Here is a 24913-nt window from a genome sequence, read left to right as displayed (position 1 = left end):
ATGAGCAGGGATTTTTAATGACTACAAAGAGTGTCAGGAAATAAGGTCGCTGGAAAGGGTTGTGTGGCGCTCCCAATATCTATGCAAAAGGACGAAGGTCCAAGTCTTTAGAGTCCTGGTGCTTCCTGTCTTGCTATATGGTTACGAGACATGAATGCTATCCAGTGACCTGATATGAAGACTGGACTCCTTCAGTACTGTGTCTCTCCAGAAAATCCTTGGGTATCACTGGTGTGACTTTGTGTTGACTGAGCGGTTTCTCATGGAGTCCTGAATGAGGCACATTACCTGCACTGTGAGGGAGTGTCAATTACGGCACCACGGCCATGTGGTGCGTTTCCCCGAGAGTGATCCTGCTCGTAAGATCCTCATTGTTAGGGACCTGAGTGGCTGGACCAGGCCAAGGGGTTGCCTACGTAACACCTGGCTGTGGCATATAGAGGGTCACTTCTGAAGGGTGGGACTGGACCGCATGTCTGCCTGGGGGGGTTACCAACCGGGATCCCGAGTTGTTTCATTGTGTAGTGGGTGTGGAAATGGGCTGTACCAGTGCATGCTTCCCAACTTGACTTGGTTTTATGTCTCATCTGAAGGACAGCATCATTTTTGCAGCACCGTGTCCCAATCACTGCACTGAGGCATTAGGATCCACAAACAGACCACAAGGTAAGGGCCCCCTGCCTGCCTCACCAACACCTCTTCCAGCAGCAACCCAACCTTTTTCTTGATGGTCTCCCATCCAAGTACTGGCTGGGCCTGAACAAGTTTAGCTTCAGGTGGAGTATCTGATTTGAAGCACACTAGAGTAGGATTGGCAATTTTTTGTTAGACCAGACAAAACATCAATAATAAAAGAGACTCTGATTTAGGTAAAATGTTTACTACCTTTGTAAAAGCAAGGGTATTTCTTCCGAATGTGCATTTTATAAAATTAATTTTAACTTACAAAGTTCTACTCACCAGTGGTGTATAAGTGGGGCAGTTTGTACAATCAGGAATGAGGAACTCTTTTTTTGTTTGTAATTTTAATACCAAATTTTGGTATTTATGCTTTTTAAATACATTTTGAGAGCTCATGACTGTGGAGATTTAGTTTATTTTTTGCAATGATCGTTACTTAGTAGAGGTGGCATGGTGGTGCAGTGGATGTGGAGTTTGCATGTTCTCCCTGTGTCTATGTGGGTTTCCTCCGGGTACTCCGGTTTCCTCCCACAGTCCAAAGACATAGAGGTTAGGTGCATTGGCTATCCTAAATTGTCTCTAGTGTGTGCTTGGTGTGTGGGTGTGTGTGTGAGCCCTGCGGTGGGCTGTCGCCCTGCCCGGGGTTCCTACCTTGCGCCCTGTGTTGGCTGGAATTGGCTCCAGCAGACCCCCGTGACCCTGTAGTTAGGATAATGCGGGTTGGATAATGGATGGATGGATGTTACTGAGTACAGTGATCCCTCGCTATATAGCTGTTCGACTGTCGCGGCTTCACTCTATCGCGGATTTAAAATGTAAGCATATCTAAATATATATCACGGATTTTTCGCTGGTTCATGGATTTCTGCGGACAATGGGTCTTTTAATTTATGGTACATGCCTACTCAGTTGGTTTGCCCAGTTGATTTCATACAAGGGACGCTATTGGCGGATGGCTTAGAAGCTACCCAATCAGAGCATGTATTACGTATTAACTACAACTCCTCAATGATATACAATGTGCTTCCCGAGCTGTGCTTGATTGTTTGCTTTTCTCTGTCTCTCTCACTCTCTCTGCCTGACGGAGGGGGTGTGAGCACAGAGGCTGTTTGCCTAGAGGATACAGACGTTGCTCTAAAAAATGCTGAAAGACTACCTTCACATTGCTCCCTTCTTTACGGCCGCTTTATTGAGGTGCTCGGCATACTTAAAAGCCCAACAGCACGTACAGTATTGATTTTTTGATTGCTTGCTTTTATCTCTCTCTCTCTCTCTCTGACATTCTCTGCTCCTGACGCGCACTCCTTTGAAGAGAAGATATGTTTGCATTCTTTTAATTATGAGAAAGAACTGTCATCTCTGTCTTGTCATGGAGCACAGTTTAAACTTTTGACTAAAGGGTGTTATTTCATGTCTAGAGGGCTCTAATAATGTTAACAGTGTGGGAGAGTTTATAAGCGCTTAAAATATATGCAAATAACTATACAAACATATGGTTTCTACTTCGTGGATTTTCACCTATTGCGGGGGGTTCTGGAACGCAACCCCCGCGATCGAGGAGGGATTACTGTAATTAAGCGTACATTAATAATCAAAATCCTTCCTTCCTGCTAATGTGTGATGAGAGTACTGGTGCAATAATGGCTGCTGATGCATTATACAGCAGGGAGCTACACACTGGTGGTGGTGTCTATGTAAAGCTATATGTGTAGTGAGAAAAGTGCTATATAAATGTAATTAGTTAATTAATTAACTGAAAACGCTCCTTACTTTACCTGCTACAAATAATGTGCACATAACAACAACATTCTGTTTTTAAATTTATTATACTTTCTGATCCTCTAATATCAAACTTTTATTATATGTGTATAAAGGAAGGGACAGTGCCCTGTGTTTGTGTATCACAAAAGTGATCAAAAATCAAAGTAAAAACAACCACAATGGCAGGAACAAGAAGAAGGCAGGCAACATCTGTGTGTTCCACTAGTTATATTGTATTCTCACGTTGCTAATGCTTTCAGAGACACCTTGTTCCATTTCAAGGACCTTTTGAGCTTTCGTTTTTCTTTTTGATGCTCTTGTCAAAGGAAAAGAAAAAAACAACAATAAAAGTAATTTTCTTTTGTGCACAAACTCATGTTTCAAATGAGGCAAAGCTTAGAGACTCGGAATACATTCAAAAAGGTTTGTAACTCCTTGAACTTTTTTTCCCACCCCATGGCACAGGTTGGTGGGAGTGGGTGGTTTGGGTTTTCTTTTGTACGTTATGTCAGTTTATTTTTATATCCTGTCATTTCGTCTTTATTTAATAAAAAGTTGATCTCAAAAAGTTGATCTCCAGGTTTGTAATGTTAGTCACTTCAAGGTGACAAGTGAAAAGAGTGGATAAACAAAAACTGTTTGTGCTTAAACCTTGAAAAGACATATTCTACTAGTGGATAGAAATTCTGTGCATAGACATACAATTGGCTTCATCTACTAGATCGTGTATCATGTAATGAATGGAAACTGTTGTTCCACTGGTTTTGTGATTGCTGTCTATACTTGTTTAAAAAAAAACAAACAACCTCCAGCATTTAGCCACGCACCCTATACAGTATCATTACAAAATATAAGCATTTATATTGTCGGTATTGGTTGAGATTTTTGCTTTAAACATCACCAGCATGTCACTTGCCCTACCATGAGGGTGCTAAGACTGGATCACTGTCGCACACAAACTAGTCTCACTGAGCCAGACATATAATCTATACATGTTGAGACGTCCATGGGTGAACTGCGCACAAGACTGGGTGGGATTAAACGGCTGAGTGTTACATTTCTAAACCAATCCAACACTTCATGAAGGAGGTGCTCAATGAAGGGCTGGTGATTTTGAACTACAAAAAGTAATGGTCTTGTTAATCTGGTCCGTCAGACAGCAAACTTTTGATTACGATAAACAGTTGAAAAGACTCCATTAAATATGTGTGTCGCTTATACAGAAAGCACATTGCATGCGTTAAAAATAAACAGAATAATAAACATGTGGCAAGCAAAAAACCTTTCTGTACATTCAGATTGTACATTGACATTTAAAGACATTGTGTAAGTGTAGCGCTTTCTTTACCCTTAAGCCACAGGATTGCGCCACAAGTTCGTAAACTCTATTTCCCTAACCTGATTTATGAAAACCCCTTTAATTTTAAATACGTGTTTTTAGAGAATAAATTAGAATCCCTTAACTAATATCTACCCCTCAGTAATAAGCTGCCAGCTGTTTCACAATTAGTAACTTGTAACACAATTCACAAACAAATATGTTCCCAAAATTTTACAAAATTTATTGACTAAATTGGAAATAAATATAAAAAAAAAAAAAAAACTATTTATAGTTAAATCCAATCAAAATTCCCCCAAATCATAGATTACAGAAATTAGAAAACTCATACAAATTGCAGTAAATTTACCCTTTAAAAACAAAAACCTATAGGTTCAGGCAGTGTACTTAAACCGTACAAATGTACTTGTGCATAAGGTGAAGTCAGGCACGGGTAAGACGCGTGTCAAAGAAATCTCTCAGTCCAAAAGTTCGTTTTTAAAAATATTTAGTGAAAGTTAAAGGCAAATAATCCATACAAGAATAAAAAGAAAAATAGTTACACACAAAGAATAAAGGCAAAAAAAGGGAAAAATGTATCTTCTATAAACTTTGTTTTTCTTATGAAGCTTTGGTTACTTCTGTACTTAAAGGTTATTTTTTTCTTCTTCTGTATGCTTTAAACATACGGTTCAAAACTTAGATCTTTTAATTTACGAGTTACTTCACACTCAAAAGACCCTTAGGCCGTTGGCACTATGCGCCATGCTCAGTGACGTGCAAGCACGAACGCGAGCACGAAAAAGAATTATTTCAAGGACACGGTTAAAAAACCGTATGCCTCTGTACCTTACACAAGGCAAGGCTAAACACTTACTAGAGAACATTGTTTACTCAAAAACTGTTAAGAAATGACAGGAAAATACCAACTCAATTCTATTTACGGGGGTTTTAGGAACCTCCCATATGTTATGCATTATCATCTAGTAAATATTCATACGTTTTATAGAACTAGGAAAATGGCTCTTACAGTACTTTTAACTCTTTGCTTTTACCAGCACTTAAAACATCCCACTGTTAAAGAAAACACAATAACCAAATCTATAATATGAGCAAACTTAATTACTAAAACCTCACTTTAACTTAACAACTTTAGGGGCCCACTGGCGAACTTGTTGGTTGTAACCCGATTTGTACGTGTTCAGAGACGTTCGTGACCCAAGGTTCCACTGTACTAATGACAATTAATTAATTAATTAATTAATTAACTAACCATTACTGCTAATAAACAAAAATAGATAAAAGTGGGTCCCAAGGCAAAAAAAGTTGAGAATTACTTATGTATAGTGCAGCACATCCACCATGTGTCCAGAGGCACACGTCACTATAGTGACCAAATGTCTCAATTGGTAGGGCTCATAAAAAAGAAATGACTTAACAGCCATAACAGGAAAAATGAAAAACAAAACAAGGCATTATTTATGTAGTTCTAACATGCCTTTTGCCTCACATACACTTGCATGATACCTGTGATTATTTGATGCTTGTCTTCTCGCTATTTACTTCCTTAGCATTTAGCCCCAGAAAAATAAGCCAAAAAACGAACTTCTATCAACAGGAAAAATGTTATTACCTGTATTAGAGACATGTAAATATGAAAATGTCAAAATGAATACGATAGGAAAGGTCTGTCCAGTGCCCACTGCTGTACTGATTCAGATTTAAAAACAAGTTTTTCATGTGACGTGTATTGAGACATCAATACACATCCCGACGTTGCAAGCAAGACAGTAGAAGTGTGTCTCTTTGCAGTTTCTTATAATAATTTTCTTATAATATGTTGCTTCCACATGAGAGAGTAGGATGTCAGTATCTGATCCGAATGGTGGACATGTGTATCGTATTATTGTAGGCTACCACAGCACAAGGCTTAGCAACCTCCACATTCCACGGAGGTCTGTGGTGAAGCGCAATATTTAATAAATAATTGTGAGTCCTGGAGCGTGCAGGATCCCAGCAGGTACGGGTGCATGTGCCACTCTGAAGTTGATTGGGGCGCTTGCCTGATCGCACATTCATTTGAAAATGTGAGCTGGTCAGTCAAGTGCTTCAGTCACACATCCAAGTAGCTGGGGTGATAGCACCTTCACCCAATCAGGGCTATATAGTGAGCTTCTATGGCAGGTAGAGGAGATTAAAGAGAGAAGATCAAGGATCAAACAAGATAGCAGATCTGAGAACAAAAGAAAAAACGACAAAAAGAAACAAAGAGGAGGGAGTGGTGGTCACAAGAGAAGTAAGAGGCAGGATCAGGAGTGCCCATGTGGTAAAGAGTGGAGGCAGGTTGTATGGCGTATACCCTATGAAGCGAGCGGCAGGCCTGCACTCAAGTGTGGGGCTGGAGATTGGGAGCTCCTTAGAGTAACGTAGGGAAGTAGGAGCAGCCCCACTGTACTGCGTCCCCCTCTTAACACCCATGGACTGGCTGAGACATGAGTGGGATCCGGCGGGGAGTCCGATGGATGCCGACGGACTGAAGGTAGGATCCTGAATCCGGGATTAATTGGATGACTGCACCTGTTGGCGGTTGTTTCCTCATGCTGCAAGGTCTTGCTGGGATGAGCTGAGGAGATGTCAGATTTTAGAAAGAGGCCTTGGGGCTCATGACTGTTTTGAAAGAAGAATTCTGACTAGGGTTTTAGCCTTACTGTAATAGATATTTATTGTTTGATAATTTATTGGATTTTAGTTTAGTTTCACTTAGATTTTATGGATTATTTAGTTATTGAATATCTTTTTTTTTTTTTTTTTGCACTGCAGTGTGGACACTTTTGGTTGTTTTTAAGTACATGCCATTAACAATGGTTTCAGGTTCAAAGGGCTCTCGGAAGCAACCAGGGAGCATGGAGCTAACTCAGACGGTCACAGCCTCAACACAAACATTGACAGGTATATTGTAAACAGTGCTTCGGCAGTTAACATCTTTCTTGTCCTACCATTTTATCACAATCATTTTACCTTTTGCTACACTAAAACTTCATGCGACTGAATTTACTGGAGATATTAAGGCGGTTCAGTCATATAGTTCTCTGTGCATCAGTTTCACTATTTCTGTCAATGTTCGATGAGCAATTCATATCATCATCACTATCGCTTGATACAACTAATGGTTTAGTTTTAGTTTGTTTAAATCCTGGCTTTATATTTTTTCATTTACGTACCGTTCTGTGTTTTGGTTGAAGGCTTTGTCTCACTTATAGTATGTTACTGAGGAGTTACCATAGTGTGGCAAAACATAAAAATATTCATGATTTTTTTGGAGCATGATGTTATTTTATCAGGTAAATGGCAGCAGAACACTGTCCAAAGTACAGTTTGGACTTAACACTGTACATGCAATTTCCCGAGAGACACTCAGGCTTAACCACATTTACTTATAATTCTAAACCCAAGAGACATTTGCGGTAAACGCCAAGGAGGTTGACACAGCCCTAATAAAAGTGTTCATTTAACTGAGTAGCTTTTGCGCACCTTGAACTTCATTTTCTTTAAAGCACTGGGTTATTTAATAATTAACACTCAAAAGCTATATAATTTAAAGCAATATCACCCTGAAGGTTACAGTTTTTCCCTTGTTTGTGTCATATTTGTGGTAGACTGTACCATATATTAAAATTTGCAGGTTCAAGAAAAATAATGGATAGCTTTATACATGTTAAAATAATCAATTAACAGTTAAAAAAAGCCCCAACGTAAAAAATGAGAATCATCAAAGCCTTGATAGGCCTTGTGGGTAAATTATCTGCCAAGTCTAACATTCTTCTAGGTCATGAAAAGTACTCTTACCTCCTCTGGGCTTCTGCGATTTCCTGACTTTCCCCAAATTCATTAATGTAGGCTCCACTAACCATTCGAGTACTGGCTTTGTGCTCTCCAAACACCTTCTTCATTGCATCAGTGATTTCTCCCACTGTGCACCTAAAACAGGGAAAAAAGTAAAAGACTTCCATCATCCAGTGGAGGAGTTGTTCGTTTCATTCAGGTGCTCCATTTCTGCACTCTTGATGAAGGCCAGACATAACTCACATAACCAAACAAAAATAATTCTTTATATTTATGTAGCTTTCTCACTACTCAAAGGCTTTACACTTCAGCCACCACTAATGTGCAGCATCCATCTTGCACTAGAATGTTCAACACACATTAGCTGTTAGGTGGTGATGGGTAGTGAGATAGATAGCCAATTAGAAACAGGTGATGATTAGGGGGCCAGAGTGAATAAGTCATGGTGGGAAATTTAGTCAGGACATCGTAATACACTCTACTCTTTACCAGGAATATTCAGGGAACTTTAATGACTACACAGAGTCAAGACCTCAGTTTAATGTCTCATCCAAATGACAGCATCATATTTACAGCACAGTGTTCCTGTCACTATACTGGGGCACTGGGATCCACACACAGAATACTCTCGCCATCACCTCTTCCAGCAGCAACCCAGCCTTTTTCTGGTTGGTCTCTCATGCAAGTACTGGCCAGGCATGAACATGTTTAGCTTCAGATGGACTTCCTGTTCTGAAGTTACTTCAGATGATAAAAATTTCACTTTATAAAGAACAGTCTTGTAAACTTTTAAATAAAAAATCCCCAATGAAAATATCTCTTTTTCTCAAAATGAATGTACTGTAGGGGAGTAATTCCAGAATAACTTATTTAAAAAAAGGACATCTTCACTGGCATTGTTTTCAGGGTTGGTTCCTAACTTTCACCAATTGTTGCAGTTAAAGAAAATAGTGCAGGTGGAGTAACACATAAAAGAAATGAAGACAGGGGTTCACAAGCTTTCAAGCACTACTGTATCTTATAAATGCAGACCAAAGTAATTTCACATTAGTGACGTCAGTTCACAGATCCTTGACTTTAAATTATCTCTTCATACAGTCACCACTTTAGGCAAAACTTTTTAAATGTAGAAGTGATCAGATCTGACAGTTTGAGTGGCTTACACGTCAAAGCTGCTTTAGAAATAATAATGAATGGATGAATGAAAGGAGAAATTAAATAAGCTATCACCCGCATCAGATGCATACTGATTGTCTTCTTTGTGACTGGAGGGGATGTAGCTTGTTTTCAAGCAATGTGCGATTTCTAGTCTCATCACCAGCTTGGCCCTGTGGTCCCTTGGGGTACAATGCATCCAGAATGAAGAGTTGAGGTAAACCGGGAAATATTTAATGTTGCACTCCACACAGGAACACATAAATAAAAACAAAACTGTAATAAAAGGAAATATTGAACATACTGAAGTAAGCTGACTGTTTGAAATGTTTTTTATCAAGTTCCTGAAGGATGCCTTCTGTCTCAATGCTTTTTAAATGAAGCTCTTTGATCTGAGGGTAGGGTGGTGCAGTGGTTACTGACACTACCTCAATAATTCAATTTTAAGCCCAGCTATGGTGTCTGCGCATGGCTTTCAAATAAAACAATATTTTAAAGACGTGAATAAAGATTTTGTCTCTTTTCACACAGTATGCTTAGTATATACAGTGCCCTCCATAATGTTTGAGACAAAGATGCATTTCTTCTTGATAACCCCCTCTGCTCCACAGTTTAAAATTATAAACCAAACAATTCAGACCTGATTAAAGTGCACTTTGCAGACTTTCACTTAAGGGAATTTGCATACATTTAGTCACACAACACTTTTTCTGCACCGTCCCCCCATTTCAGGGCATCCTAATGTTTGGGTCAATTGGCATCACAGGTGTTTGTGATTCCTCAGATGTATAACTTCATAAGATACCTTGGCTTGCTTCTACCCTTTGGAGTCTTATTTGTCCTTGTTCAACATGAGGTCATTTACAGTACATTTACTTATTTGGCTGATGCCTTTATTCAAGGCAACTTATAACAGTTAGGATATAAATGGGTACATTTTTTTTTCCAATTGGATCACAGGCAGGTCAAATGACTTGCTTATCATCATACAGTGTCAATAGTCAGTATATGAACCCACAACCTCATGGTATGAAATCCAGTTCCTTAATGGTTACGCCACACTGCAGAATTCCAAATCTGATAATTCAGACGTATTAAAATGCACATTACAGACTTTCAAAGGGGATTTAAATACATTTTGGTCACACCATGTAGAAATTACAGTGCTTTTTCTATATTGGAGTTTTTCCACTGCATAGTACAGCACGACACGGTTCAATTCAGCTCACTTTTGGGGGGTTTTCCACTGGGAACAGTACCTGGTACCTGGTCCTTTTTTTAGTACCACCTCAGCCAAGGTTCCAAGCGCGCCGAACCGTTACCAAAACGTGACGTGTAAACTCTGCTGGTCACTGATTGGCCGGAGAAAGTCGTCATTACTGCGTCACTGAACTTGCGACACGAGACACAACAGACCCGCTAGATTTTTAGCAAAGCCAGCGAAGGTTCGGACGCACCATTTTGTTTTAACCAAAAATGGCTGTTTCGTGGTCTATTGAGGAAGTACAGACGTTCCTCTCGTTGGTAGCCGAGGAGCGGATCCAGCGAGAGTTGGATGGGGCGACGCGGAATGAAAAAGTTTTTCAGGAGGTCGCTTGTGGCGCGTTTACGATGATGTTACGGCAGTAGAGGCGGCGCAACTATAACGACACGTGAATAATCCCACCCACTCTAAAGCGGTACTAAACTGCAGTCGAAACACAAACCGAGCCGAACTGAGCCGAACCAAGGTGAGCTGTACTGAACCGTGCTGTGCCGTACTATGCAGTGGAAAAGTGCCATATGGTTGCCCCATTTTAGGGTACCATAATGTTTGGACAATTGGCGTCACAGGTGTTTATGATTCCTTGGGTGGGTTTCATGGCTTCATAAGATACCTCAGCTTGCCTATATCCTTTGGAGTCTGTAGCTGCCATTATTCATTATGATAAGAGCTGTGCCAATGGAAGTTAAAGAAGCCATTATGAGGCTGAAAAACAAGAATCAAACCTTTGGAGACGTCAGTAAGGCCTTAGGATGACATAATCAACTATCTGGAATATCATGAAAAAGAAAGAACACACTGGTGAGCTCAGTAATCGCAAACAGACAGGTAAGCCAAGGAAGACCTCCACTGCTGATGACAGGACAGTCCTCACTATGGTCAAGAAAAAGCCCCACATGCATGCCCAACAGATCACCAGGCAGATGTGTGTATTTGTCAGAGACCACTATCTGTAGAAGACTTCGTGAACAGAAACACAGTGGCCACACTACAAGATGCAAACCACTATTAGCCACATTACAGATGCCAGTTTGCCAAAAGAGGACTTCAAAAAGCCTGCCGAATTCCTAGAAAAAGTTCTTGTAAACAAACGAGACAAAGATGAACCAGCATCGGGGTAATGACAAGAGCAAAGTGTGGAGGTGAAGAGGAACTGCCAAAGATCCAAAGCAGACCACCTCATCTGTTAAACATGGTGCTGTGGGTGTTATGGCTTGGGCATGTATGGTTGCCACAGGTCCAGGCACTCTTCTCTTCATTGATGATGGAACTGCTGACGGCAATGGCATAATGAATTCTGAGGTCTGTTGAAATATCTGACCTGCTCAGATTCCAGTAAATGTCTCCAAACTCAGTGGACGGCTCTTCATCCTACAACAACATGATAATCCAAACACACTGCTACAGCCACAAAGGAGTTTATCAAAGCTAAAAAATGAAACATTATTGAATGCCAAGCCAGTCATGTGATTTATATCCAATTCAGCAGGCCTTCCATATTCTGAAGGATAAACTTACGGGGACAAGCCACCCAAACAAGCAGGAGCTGAAGATGGCTGCATTAGAGACTTTGCAGAGCATCGCCTGAGAAGACCCTCAGCACCTGATGATGTCTACGAATCGCAGGCTTCAAGCAGTCATTGCATGCAAGGGATATGAGACAAAGTCTTAAATATGACTGCTTTAATAGACCTGCCATTGTTGTGGCCTAAACATTAAGGTGCCCTGAAATGGGGGAACCATGTAGAAAAAAGTGTTGTGTGACTGAAATGTGCACAACTCCCCTTAAAGTCTGCAATGTGCACTTTATTCAAGTCTGAATGGTCTGATTTGTAATTTTAAACTGTGGAGCAGATGGAGAAATAAAAGAATAAAATGTGTCTCTGTCCCAAACATCACGAAGGGCACTGTAAATCCTTTTTAAGGTGTATGTTATTTTTTAAGTTAAAATCATGATTAAAATTTTTTGTTGTTGTTTATGAATATTTTAGAACTTTCTAGACTTTGTTCACCATGCTCATTGCCAACACTTCAACATTTCCAAGGAAAAGTCTCATTAAGACCATTTCTGAAATAAAAAAGCAATACCAAGGCAAGTGTAATCTCGGTGTGTTTGCCGACTGCTGATGGACCCTTAGGGCCAAGTAGAACAAAAAATTGCATGCTTCTACCTTCTAGGTGATGTTCTCCCAAAATGTATATACAGAGTAAATATTGGTCATCATTTTCTAATCCATGTAATCCTGGGTAGGGTCGTGCCAGGTGGAGCCAATTCAAGCTAGTGCATGGTGCAAGGCTGGAAGAACTCCTGGACAGAGCGCTGGTCTGTGTCAGGGTGAATGCACTCAAACACACCATACACACTCTAGGGTCATTTTAGCAATGCCAATCCACCTCTAACTTGTATGTCTACAGACGGTGGGAGTAAACTGGAGAACCCTGAGGAAACCTATGCAGACATAGGGAGAACATGGAAACTCCATATGGGGAGGAACCTGGACATGAACCCTGGTCCTCTTATTGTGAGTCAGCAGCACTACCACTGTACCACTGTCCTGCTTGTGTAAATATGTTTATTCTAAATTTTTCATTTTTTTTAAGAGAGAAAATCTGATTAGATAATTAAATTCAGCAAGAAAACACTAAGATTCACCCATATTTATTCATATGGCAAAAAAGTTACATTGTGTTAAACCAGTGTGATTTGTATGCTGCAGCAGACTAGTGGTGTCCAAGACTAAACTGCTGTAGAAGGAAATGGCAGGTTTCTAAATGGGAAGGAACCTGAAGAAAACATGTCAGTATAAACAGGACAAGATCAAAACCAGAAAGTCAACCTGTACAATTGTCAAGGCCAAATCCAAATCCAAAATTAAAGTCAAAAGATGAAGCTGACATTTTTTGTAGGAGGTAACCCTAAAGAAAAATAATCACAGACAGAAGTTAGAGTATTATGTCAGTAATCTTAGATAATGGGATGTGAATAGTGTCAACCTGCCGCACAGGACAATTTAAAGTGTGTTTGTTTGTAAAGTAATGTGATGGTAGGTGATGGATTACAGGCCATCCTCGGTAGTTTTGGGGTATCCGAGCTTGACTGATTACTCCATGATTGTGATTTAAAAAGTTTACTTTCTTGACTGTCTGGCTAACTAATCTTTTGCAACACTGATTTTTGATTGTGCTATCAGCCTTGATGAAAGATCTGACTCCCAGTTTTGACTTTGGCCCGTTCTTTGAATATGCATCTTCCAGGTCATATTTCAAGTTTCCTACTTCTGTCTCTTGTTAATTAGTAGAGAAGCTCGGATTCCCTTGAAACTGTTAAAGGATGACCTTTAACCCATTGCCTAAATGATGTCACAAATGAGCACACTCTGGGGAATGCTGGGAAGGCTATCAATGAAGCTGGCCAAAACAATAACCTAAAATGGTGGTGTTCATCATGATAAAATGTAAACCAATTAGGAACTTTTCAATGATGTAAGATAAAACAAAGCACACCTTAAACTCATGATCTCCTTGTGTTAAAAACCCTATACTCCACGTCTAATTAACTAGAAGCTGCATTAGCAACTGTATGAAAAATACATAATTTCCAAATATCATAATAAAAAACACTAACAGATGCTTCTTCTTCTTCTTCTTCATGTGTTCCCACTTCTATGTGTTGTTGATATACTTGATCAACCTTCTCCAAACAGCTTGGTCCTGTACCTCACCACCAGTCGGGCCCTTTTCCTTCACATCTTCTTTTACTTTATCCATCTACCTCCACTTTTGATTCCTTCACTTTTTCGTTCTCTTGTTCTTCAATTCCCATCACTCTTTTGCCCACATATTCATTGTCTCTCATCACACGTCCATACCTCCTCAACCTGCTTTCCTGTATTTGTCTCATTTTTTATTCTGTCCTTTTTTGTAACTCCACATAACCATCTCAACATTCTCAATTCTGCCATATCTAACTTCTTCTCCTGCACCCCCTTTACTGCCCTTGTCTCAGCTCCACACATACATCATCACTGGTCTTACCATTGTCTTGCTTTTAACCTTCACCTTAATTTTTCAATCCCACAATACTCTTCCAATTGTCCCAACCACATTACTCTCTATGGGTTATTTCTGTATGCAATTTTACATGTGCTACCACTGACCCTAGATATTTTAATTTATCCACTCTTTTCAAAGCTCCCCCTGCAGGCTAACCTCTGAATCCTGATCATCATTAAACCTCACACATTTTGTCTTCTTCTTATTTATCTTCAAACCTTCGTGTTCCAAAGCCCTTCTCCATTCTTCCAAATTCCTCTCAACGTCCTCTTTTCTGGTGCTACACAACACAGTGTTATCAGCAAAAACCTGCACCAGGTGGATTTTAACCCACGACTCAACACATTCATGTCCTGATCAACGTGGTCAGGACTTCAACATGATCCCTGGTGCAGCCCTAATCACACTGAAATCTTGTCTCTTACCCCAACACTGCTCCCTCAGGATCCTCATATACTTCTCTGAGCCACCTTTATCTCTCATGCACCACCAAGGTCTATTGACGTCTCACCTTCTCCAGATAGATAAACACCATATACAAACCTTTCTGTTGTTTTCGATGCTTCTCTATGATCTGTTTCAATCCAAAGACTGCATCAGTTGTTCCTGTCCCTGGTATAAACCCCAGAGTGGTCTCTTCCCTAAGCCATCTCTCTGTAAAGCTTTCCCAAATTTTCATTATATGTGACATCAGCTATATTCCCCCAAAGGTTCTACAATCCTGAACATCACGCTTCTCCTTAGAAGTGGGTACAATTTCGACCCACCAGGGGGGCAAACCAGCCCAACCTGGTACTGGTCCCAAACCCGGATAAATAGAGAGGTATAGTGTCTGGAAAGGTATCCGGCTGTAAATCCTATCCAAACCCTCAATTCAGTCAACTTAATAGATGGATAATATGTCTAAATAAAATACTAGAAATGCATAAACAAAGAAAGGAAAAACACTAATCATTAGCAGGATACACAAAAGTAAAAAAAAGTTCAAGAGTTTTGTAAGAAAGCTCTAGGATGTCTGACAGGTTTGTATGGGGTAAAGTGCTGTGATTAGTGGAACATTTAGGATACGCTTTAAGCCTGAAACCTCCCAGGAAATCAGAAATTAATACCAGTGAGAGTCAGTCTAGGACATGAGGCTCACTGCAACTTCTCAAGTGGAACTGTTTTTAAAAGGTTACAAAATAAAGAGAGGAAATCACACTAAGAGCACAAAACTGTCAGCATTCTCACTTTCAACATGCTGCCTTATGTCAAATCCTTCTGGTTGTTTGTTCATTTTTTTTTACTTGCTGTAAACACTTCACACAACCTGTTAAAATTGTCCTCCAGTCACCAAAGGGAATCTATGGACCCTGTCGAGATGTTAATAAATGGCTAAGAGAAAAACAGAAAAAGGCCAAAAACTGATAAGCTAGACTAGCTGTCACTTTCATTCAGTGTGGCAGGACCCTGGAGAGTGAATTTATCACTTCTCTCTGGGAATCCTGACATTTCCTGTAAGCTTTGAAATCCTGTCACAAACACTTGAGTAATATAGGACACTAAAAGATGTAGTCAGAGAGAAACAGCCCAGGCCATTGACTGATCTGTAGAATTTTAATTTCATTAATAATATTCTCTATTAATCAAATATTGTATACTAATAAAAGAGCAATTAGCTCATAGAAACTTTTAAATTTCACAATAATTTACTTAAGGTGCTATATAAATAAAAGGTATTATTAGTATTATTGTTACTACTACCTTGACAATCATCAAATGAAAATCATAGATTTACAGGACTTTATGCATACCATGATACATATTTTTTTGTTATACAGTGGCATCGTGTTGTTTAGTTTATTTTCTGTTGAAAGAATTAAAAGGGATAACCCAATTGGTGTCCCAAAATTTCATCCTTGAACCCAGGCTTCACTGCTGTTCAGCCACAAGGTGTACAAAACTCTAGAATATTCTGGCTGTAGCCATTTTATGACTCTTTTTTTTTGGGGCAGTGAAACATTCCTTTGTACTCTGGTTGAATACACCATGGAAAAGTTCATTATTATTTTTTTTTTTATAAATAAACAAACATACTGTCATGTTTCAGCCAGGGTCCTTACCCTATCTTTGTTTTATGTTGTTTTTTGTGCCATTTTGATTATTTGGTTTACATTACAGTAATATTGCATGTGTTTATTATTTACATTTTTTGTTTTTAATTTTTTCTTTGTGTCAATGCCCTGATAATGTACCGTGTGTTTTGTGGGCGGTTCCACCTGCCAATCATCACCAGGAATTGCTCTCCGCCCTGCAAACCTAGGAGTGGTTCATTGTGAATGAGCTCTGGAGTGGGTGGGTTTTTGTGTTTTGCTGTGCCTTTTTGTGAACTTCTGGATTTTTGAACTTGTGCTCTGTTTTTTGATGTCGTTTCTGGAAACTATGTGTACCTTGAATTACTTTGCCTTTTCAGACAATTCCTATTTGTGATCCTCTGAGCATTTTGTTAAAAATAAATCTTTTATTTTCAAAAAGATCCTGCATTTGTCCTGTTACCTAGCCTAGGTGTGGTGGTATTTCCCTCTCTAGTGGGCATTTTTTGAAGGTGCTTTTTGGGACCGTTTGGTTATTATGTGCCTTGGGATCCCTCGTTCATAACAGACACAAGTGTATGAGGGCATGCTATATACTTTTTAACATACTTGTGAATATTAGAGAGCTTATTTACTCTTTTACTGTAATTTGTTTTTTGAATGTTAATTACACTATTCTATTTCTAATTTAAAAGCCACTATAATATTGCTTTTCACATTCAAATCTAATTTACACTGTGTGCACAATTATTAGGCAAGTGAGTATTTTGACCATATCATCATTTTTAATACATATATTCCAACTCCAAGCTGTATTAACTTGAATGCTTATTGGATTTCAGCACGTCAGGTGATGTGTATTTGTGTAATGAGGGAGGGTGTGGCCTAAGGAGATCAACACCCTATATCAAGGTGTGCAGAATTATTAGGCAGCTAGTTTTCCTCAGGCAAAATGGGCCAAAAAAGAGATTTAACTGACTCTGAAAAGTCAAAAATTGTAAAAAGTCTTTCAGAGGGATGCAGCACTTTTGGAATTGCTAAGATATTGGTGTGTGATCACAGAACCATCAAACATTTTGTTGCAAATAGTCAACAGGGTCGCAAGAAACGTGTTGAGAACAAAAGACGCAAATTAGCTGCCAAAGATTTGAGAAGAATCAAACGTGAAGCTACCAGGAACCCATTATCCTCCAGTACTTTCATATTCCAGAGCTGCAACCTACCTGGAGTGCCCAGAAGTACAAGGTGTTCAGTGCTCAAAGACATGGCCAAGGTAAGGAGAGCTGAAACCCAACCACCACTGAACAAGAAACATAAGTTTAAACGTCAAAACTGGGCCAAGAAATATCTGAAGACAGATTTTTTCAAAGGTTTTATGGACCGATGAGATGAGAGTGACTCTTGATGGACCAGATGGATGGACCTGTGGATCAGTAATGGGCACAGAGCTCCACTCCAACGTGGAGGTGGGGTACTGGTATGAGCTGGTATTTTAAAGATGAGCTAGTTGGACCTTTTTGCATTGAAGATGAACTCAAAATCAACTCCCAAACCTACTGCCAGTTTTTCAAGACACTTTCTTCAAACAGTGATACAGGACAAAGACCATGATTGTTATGCAGGCCAATGCTCCATCACTTGCATCGAAGTTCTCCACTGTGTGGCCAGCCAGTAAAGGCCTTAAAGATGAAGGAATAATGACATGGCCCCCCTTCCTCATCTGACCTAAACCCTATCGAGAACTTGTGGGCACTTCTTAAACGCTAGATTTACGGGGGAGAAAAACAATACACCTCTCTGAAGAGTGTCTGGGAGGCTGTAGTCACTGCTCCACAAAAAGCTGATCGTCAACAGATCAAGAAACTGACAGACTCCATGAATGGAAAGGCTTATGACTGTTATTGGAAAGAAGGGTGGCTATATTGGTCATTGATTGATTGATTGATTTTTTGAAATGTCAGAGATGTTTATTTGTAAATTTTGAGGTGTTTGTTTATTATTCTCACTATAACAGATGAAAATAAACAAGTGAGATGGGAACATTTTCATTTTTCCTTTAGTTGCATAATAAATCTGCACACTAATAGTTGCCTAATAATTGTGCGCACATATGTATTCCCCTGATGATGTTCACACTCACATTTCCGTTGTGAAACATTCAGGTTTCAGGTTTATTAACATTTTGGATTGACTGATAGCACTGTGTTTGTTCCATATTAAAATTAATCCTCAAAAATACAACTTGCCTAATAATTGTGCACACAGTGTATAGGAGAAAAGAATTATTTTTGAATGCTTGTAATATAGGGCAGTATTGCTGTCATAATATACCCATTATAATGAGGTTTCGGTAAGCAGTTCTTTCTTTTTTTTTAACTAACCTTGCTCGAGCCGCATCCACTGCACAAGCCAACACGTTGCCCTCTCCGGTTTCGGCGCACTTGGTAATGGCGCTCAAGCAATCTGCTGCTGCTTTTTGGTTTCTGCTTGCTCTAACCTGAAAATTTAGAGGAAAGCAAAAAACATTGTTTAAAGTCTAAAGCAGAAGGTGGCATGGCACTACCTAACTTTCACTTGTATTACTGGGCAGCAAACATATGAACAATAACATCTTGGAAATCGGCAGAAATTCATGAATTCACACTAGTCTGACTTGCAAATCCTGTTGTAAACCTTTGTATTTACTGCTCAGTGCACCAATCAATTCTTACCATCGCCAATTTACCAGTAATCCAGTCATCCACCAATTACTTAAAAGATGTAACCAATGCAGGACACATTTCAAGGGCTCTAATTGGTTAATGCTAAACACGATAATCAGCTTTCACCATCTTTTCAGACCTACTCAGTATTTAATCTATGGAAAAGGCTAAACATTAAGATGCTTAGAGATCTTTACATAGACGTTTGCATCTTATGAACAACTGTGCTTCAAATGTGACTTTCCAGATGCACATCTTTTACCTATTGACAAACCTTTGGGCAGATCTGACCACATCCTGATTCATCTTATTCCTAGCTATAAGCCTGTTATTAGGCAGCAACCCGCTATCAACAGAATAGTGAGAAAGTAAAGGCTGAAATGGCTCTGAATGAGTGTCTCCAAATGACAGACTGGGAAATGATGTGCAGTCAAATGGGAACAATTTTGAAGGACTCTGTTAATTGATTACAAACTATATTAAATTCCGTGTTGACACTGTGGTATACACAAAGACAATGTGTTGCTTTCCAAACAACAAGCCCTGGATTACTAAGGAGTTAAAAGGTCCCCTGAATGAAAAATGAGAGCATTCAAATCCAAACAAAGAGTCTCTGAATGTGGGACAGCGTGTGTGTAAGAAAAGCTGAGTGAAGGAAAGGAAGCTTACAAGGGTGAAATAAAAAACAAACTCACGCAGAATAACATGAAAGGTGTGCGGAAAGGACTTAGTATCACTACTGGACTCGAGCACTACAAGGAGTTTAGTCAAAGCTAACACCCTGAACCAGTTTTTTTTTTTTTTAACAGATGTAACTTCCCATTGCCACCTTCTTCCAATGACCAGTCTCCCTATATAATCTCTACTACATCAACAACTCCCTCCACGTCAACTGGAATGGCCAGCAACCAGTCCACATCTGACCATAAGCTTGAGATGCTCATAACTAAAGACCAAGGAAGGAGACAACTGAGAGAGCTAAACACAGGAAAAGCTATGGGACTGTATGGAGTTAATCCTCAAGTTCTAAAGGCCTGTGCTGATCCAATTTTGTGGTGTTTTCTGTCATCTGTTCAGTCTGTCACTAAGGATCCATAAAATGCCACTGCTATTGAAAACAAGTTCCTGATTCCAAAGAAGGCAGGCACCTGTTCCCCCACTAAGTACAGGCCAGTGGCACTTACATCTCCCATCATGAAGACCTTTGACAGGCTAGTCCTGAACTATAGGAGTCTTCTTGTACAGGGGTGGGCAGATTCAGTCCTGGACGGCCGCAGTGGTTTTTGTTCCAACCCAATTGCTTAATAAGAAGCACTTATTGCTCAAGTAACACTTCTACTTCACTTTAGTTGTCTCACTCGTTAAGATTTTGAACCCTTATTGCTTGCTTATTTTAGTCTTAAACGGCTGTAGTCTTGGTTTTTAATTGCTCGTCATTAGCAATAAGATGCAAATGACAAAAGAAACCAGCATTACTCCATTTGGCTTGTTTCCATTTACACCCGTGTGTATTTATCGGGCACTATTGGGTTTAATTAAATACTTGGAAGGAAAGTAAAGAGAAAAAAGTGAAGCACTGAGAATAACTCGTCTGTTTTAGACTTTTATTTAGATATCCTTAGAAAGGAAAAAAAAATCTAGGATATGAGAATGACCTGACATAGCAGAGTTAAAGCAACAACAAGTCATGAAATTAAATTATTGACAAGGATTGGTTTTTAATTAAGCAACTGGGTTGGAACAAAAACCTGCAACCACTGCGGCCCTCCGGGACTGAATCTGCCCACCCGTGCTCTTCTAGTTGACCACCTAGACCCACTGCAGTTTGCCTAATGAACAAAGACTGGAGTGGACGATGCAATTATCCATATGCTCCATCTGCTCCAAATGGCTTATTCTCATCTGGACAAAGCTGGCAGCACTGTGAGGAAGATGTTTTTTGATTTCTCCAGTGCATTTAATACCATCCAGCCATCCCTGTTAAGGGGTAAACTGAGAGATATGTGGGTTGATAAGACTGTGGTGTCCTGAATAATGGACTATCTGTTGGGCAGACCACAGTTTGTGAGACTTAAGGACTGTGTGACGAGCACTGGAGCAACACAAGGAACAGTCTGGTCACCTTTCTCTGATCACCTTGTACACCTCTAACTAAAGGTTAAGTCACTTGCAGAAATTCTCTGTTGATTTTGCACTAACAGGGTTATTTACAAGAGGGATGAGACAGAGGATTCGTTTCTTGGTACAAAGTTAACTGTCTGCAACTCAGCATCAACAAAACCAGGCAACTGCTTATTAACTTTCTCCACACCAAACAGCTTCTAATATCAGTCACTGATTAGGGAATATGATGGTACACTGCTACAGATATTTGAGGGTCGACATCAATGACAGACTGGACTGGTCTCGTAACAGACAGAAACTGTATAATAAGGGCAGATCAGACTCCGTTTCCTTTAAGAGACTGCATTCCTTTAACTGCCTTGACGTTAACCCTGAGCGTGACTCAGGCTCAAAATTCTATGTAATTACGGTTAACTCCGGGTCACTCTTGGGACAGTATTATGCTGATGGATGAAATAACGTCATGCTTCAGAAAAAAAAAAGAATATTTTGATACTTTCTGCCACTTTATAGTAACTCCTAATTAACTAATCAATATTCATGAGAGGGGCAGAGCCTTTAACGTAAAACACAATGGTGAACAAAAAGCCATAAAGGCAGTTTTACAATAAACTGAAACTGAACCTTTGCTTAGATCAGTGTTTTTCAACCGGGGTTCCATGGAACCCAAGGGCTCCGCCAAAAAAGTCCTAATGATATAGGACATACTGGTGGATAATTGCACAGGGTTCCGTGAGCAAGGTAACCATTTGCGCAAGGTTCCACTCCAGTGAAAAAGTTGAAAAACACTGGCTTAGATCAAGCGATAGGGATGATGATTTGAATTGGACATCAGACTTTGACGAGGAAACTGAAACTAATGTGTGATGCAATAAACATATGACCAAACGTTTGTAATACGCCCGGTGAATTCAGTCGAGCTACATAACTGCGATCAAATGGAAGGACAAGCAAGATGTGGGCCCCTAAGCACAGTTCACAATACAGCGACTGTCAATGTCCGTGTCAGGGGAAATGTGGAAGTCACAATGCCTTGTTTTGTGGTAGCCTGCAATAACACAAGGTGTGCATCAATCGTGAAGATCAGGCACTGACATTGTACCCTCTCATGTACAAGCAACAGAAACAATATAAGAAAACTGCACAAAGAAACATGCCTGTGCTGTCCTGATTGTGACTTCGGGCTGTATGCTGGTGACTGTCTCAAAACATGTCATGCTAACAATATGTAATAAATCTGCATCAGTACAGCAGTGAACAACAGACAGACCTTTCCTACTGTAATTATGTTGACGTTTTGGTATTTATAGGTTTTGTTCTTGTGGAAACAATACTCATTGTTTTTGGTTCATCTTTCCTGGGGTAAACGTAACATTAAGGAGCTTAATGTGGGGATATCCACTTCATGTTCTACAGCTCTATGTTAGCTAGTGTGTTATGCTTGGCTGGTAACATTACAAAAGAGAGTCCACAAAATCAACAAACTGATTAGTAAGGCAGGTTCAGTTTTGGGATGACCTCCTGATTTGCTGGAGAGAGCAGTGCAGGAGAGAATGGATGACACAATTGACTGATTTGGCCATTTGCTTGAAACGTATTAGCACTTTCGGCCAGACAGTGCAGATGAACATGTGCTCCATCCATTGTAAAGAATTATGGAGAACGTATGTCCAGCACTAGATTAGTTTTAATTTTTTTTACCATTATTGTGATGTTATCGCTTGTAGAACTTTAGGCAATTCATCAATTATTTCGAATGGTAAAAAAAAAAAAATTGTCACATTCTGTGTTTCAAAGAATAAGGTGGATGAAAATACAAAATTTTGGATTTTGTTAAGGATGGAACCTGGATTCTTTTCATCATGAGCAGGTTGAAATCTAAATACTCAATGTAGGTCTTAGCTTTAATGTTTGTGTCTCTGTTATTTGCCATTTGGTATGTGATACATAAAAGCAGTGTTAATGTTTGTGATGCACCATCTGTTAGAATGTAAAATGCAATGCATATGTCTTTGTTACATGCTATTTGGTGTGGGATTTGTAAAGGCAGTGTTAATGTTTGTGATGCACCATTTTTTGGAATGGCAAATGGAATGCACGTCTCTGTTATATGCCATTTAGTATGGGATTCATAAAAGCAGCGTTAACATTGCAATACACCACCTGTTGGAATGACAAGTGTTATATGCCATTTGGTATGGGATTTGTAAAAGCAGTAATGTTTGTGACGTGTGATCTGTTATAATGACAAAAGCAATGCCTTTCATTACAGACAATGTTTGTGATGCGCCATCTTTCAGAATGATGGAGACATAGTAACTTTGCGGACGGACGCACAGACAGACACACAGGCACTTGTCCATTAATTAAGGTGGATAACAGATGCAAATTAATCTTAAGAGTAAACACCAACTGGGCACAGGTCTGCAACAAGAGAGTCTGAATGAAGCTGTTGTATGAAGGCTGTGACTGCAGCTGACTACAAACGGTCAGAAATGTCTAATGAGGCCTTCATAATTTAGTTGCCATACTTTTTTAAACAAGTAAGCAAAGAAAAGTATCCTGTAAAAATTGTTTATATTCATATGAATCTTCTGCCATTTGAGTTTAGTCTGGCAGAATGTGTTATGAAACTGATATGACATTTTATATCTGGACCAAAAAAAAGAAGGCTGCCATGCGTTGTTGCCACCAGCAGCTTAATGTGTCTGTTGGAATTTTCTGGAATAGGCCAAAAAACACTATTGACAGGCAGCACTGAATAAGCCTGTTGGTAAAATGAACTATTTTAGTTTGCAATTTCTTATATGGAAAAAATACATGATTATCTATCTATCCTCCTCACTGTAACCTTAAGTAGCCTAACAGAAATGAAAACAAAAACTAAAATACATTATGAAGTGTACATTTTAAAGATAAAACTGATAAAATGATTGAGTTAGTGCTATAGTAAAAACCTGTAAAAAATCCCCTTGCTCTTGCCATCATCACTCTGATGCAGGTTACATCCTACCTGACGAAGGGGCCCGAGTTGCCTTGAAAGCCTGCATATTGTAATCTCTTGTATTAGTCAATAAAAAGTGTAATTTTGCTTGACTTCTCACTACATCCATAATGGCTAACAAGGTACAACGCCCTAGTACTAGTTTGCAGCAATTAAACAAGGTTACCAGGTTGGTACCCCAACATTTCTTCCTGCTCCAAAGTCCTTCCCTGCCACAGAAAAAAAGTTCATCACATACGTTTTCATCCCATTAGAAGAATATTTAGCATACGGCAGCCATGACAGCCTTGCGTCTCTGTGCAAAGGTCTCCCTATTTATGTTATTAGCGTTGCACATCTGGACTCTACCATTTTATCCCCTTCCTCTTTATCAAGAATTTATCAAGTCCAGACACAAATTCTCACTTAAACTGAGATTTGGTATCTGACTCTGCCATCCATGACATTAACATTGTTGTTTTGAAGCCATTATTGGGGAGCTTTGGCTTTGTACTTGGGGTTGTTACCTTGCTGAAAAACAAATCTTCTCCCAAGGTGCAGGTTTCTCACAGACAGCATCAGGTTTTCTTCCAGGATTTCTACGTATTTTGCTACATTCATTCATAGCCTCACAAGCCATCCAAGGCCTACTTTGCACAGCCTGATGCTGCCACCACCATGTTTGACAGTGAGAATGGTGTAGAAGACCACAGAACTTAAGACCATTGAACCTTCACGCAGGTGCCTTCTACTGAGATGTCACATGCATTTTCTAACAGTGAATTTGTCTTTGCCACTCAACCATAAAGTTATCCCTGGTGTTGTCTGCACCTTCTCTCTTATCTTATTCAATGTGGCTTGTATCTCCTTCAGAGTTTTTAAGAGGGCTTTTGGTGGCGTCCTTTACTAGTCTTCGTCTTCTGTGACCAATCTGTTGTTGTGGATTGTCTTCTCTAG

At 39.6% G+C, this 24913-nt stretch overlaps 1 protein-coding gene across 2 annotated transcripts in view; it reads right to left on the bottom strand.

Moving 5' to 3' along the window:
• mut (methylmalonyl CoA mutase) overlaps nt 1-24913 on the bottom strand; it is a 127526-nt gene that overhangs the window by 44093 nt on the left and 58520 nt on the right. For both annotated transcript variants that reach the window (XM_039749442.1, XM_039749441.1), the window contains exons 9-10: nt 18529-18644; nt 7607-7738 (exon numbers count right to left, since the gene is read on the bottom strand). In XM_039749442.1, coding sequence (XP_039605376.1) covers nt 7607-7738; nt 18529-18644 — 248 coding nt within the window. The remainder of the gene's footprint in view (nt 1-7606; nt 7739-18528; nt 18645-24913) is intronic.

The sequence above is a fragment of the Polypterus senegalus genome, chromosome 3 (assembly GCF_016835505.1).
Source record: "Polypterus senegalus isolate Bchr_013 chromosome 3, ASM1683550v1, whole genome shotgun sequence".
NCBI classification, from domain to species: domain Eukaryota; kingdom Metazoa; phylum Chordata; class Cladistia; order Polypteriformes; family Polypteridae; genus Polypterus; species Polypterus senegalus.
The sequence above is the reverse complement of the archived record's forward strand: the minus strand, read 5'-3'. Positions and strand labels throughout refer to the sequence as shown.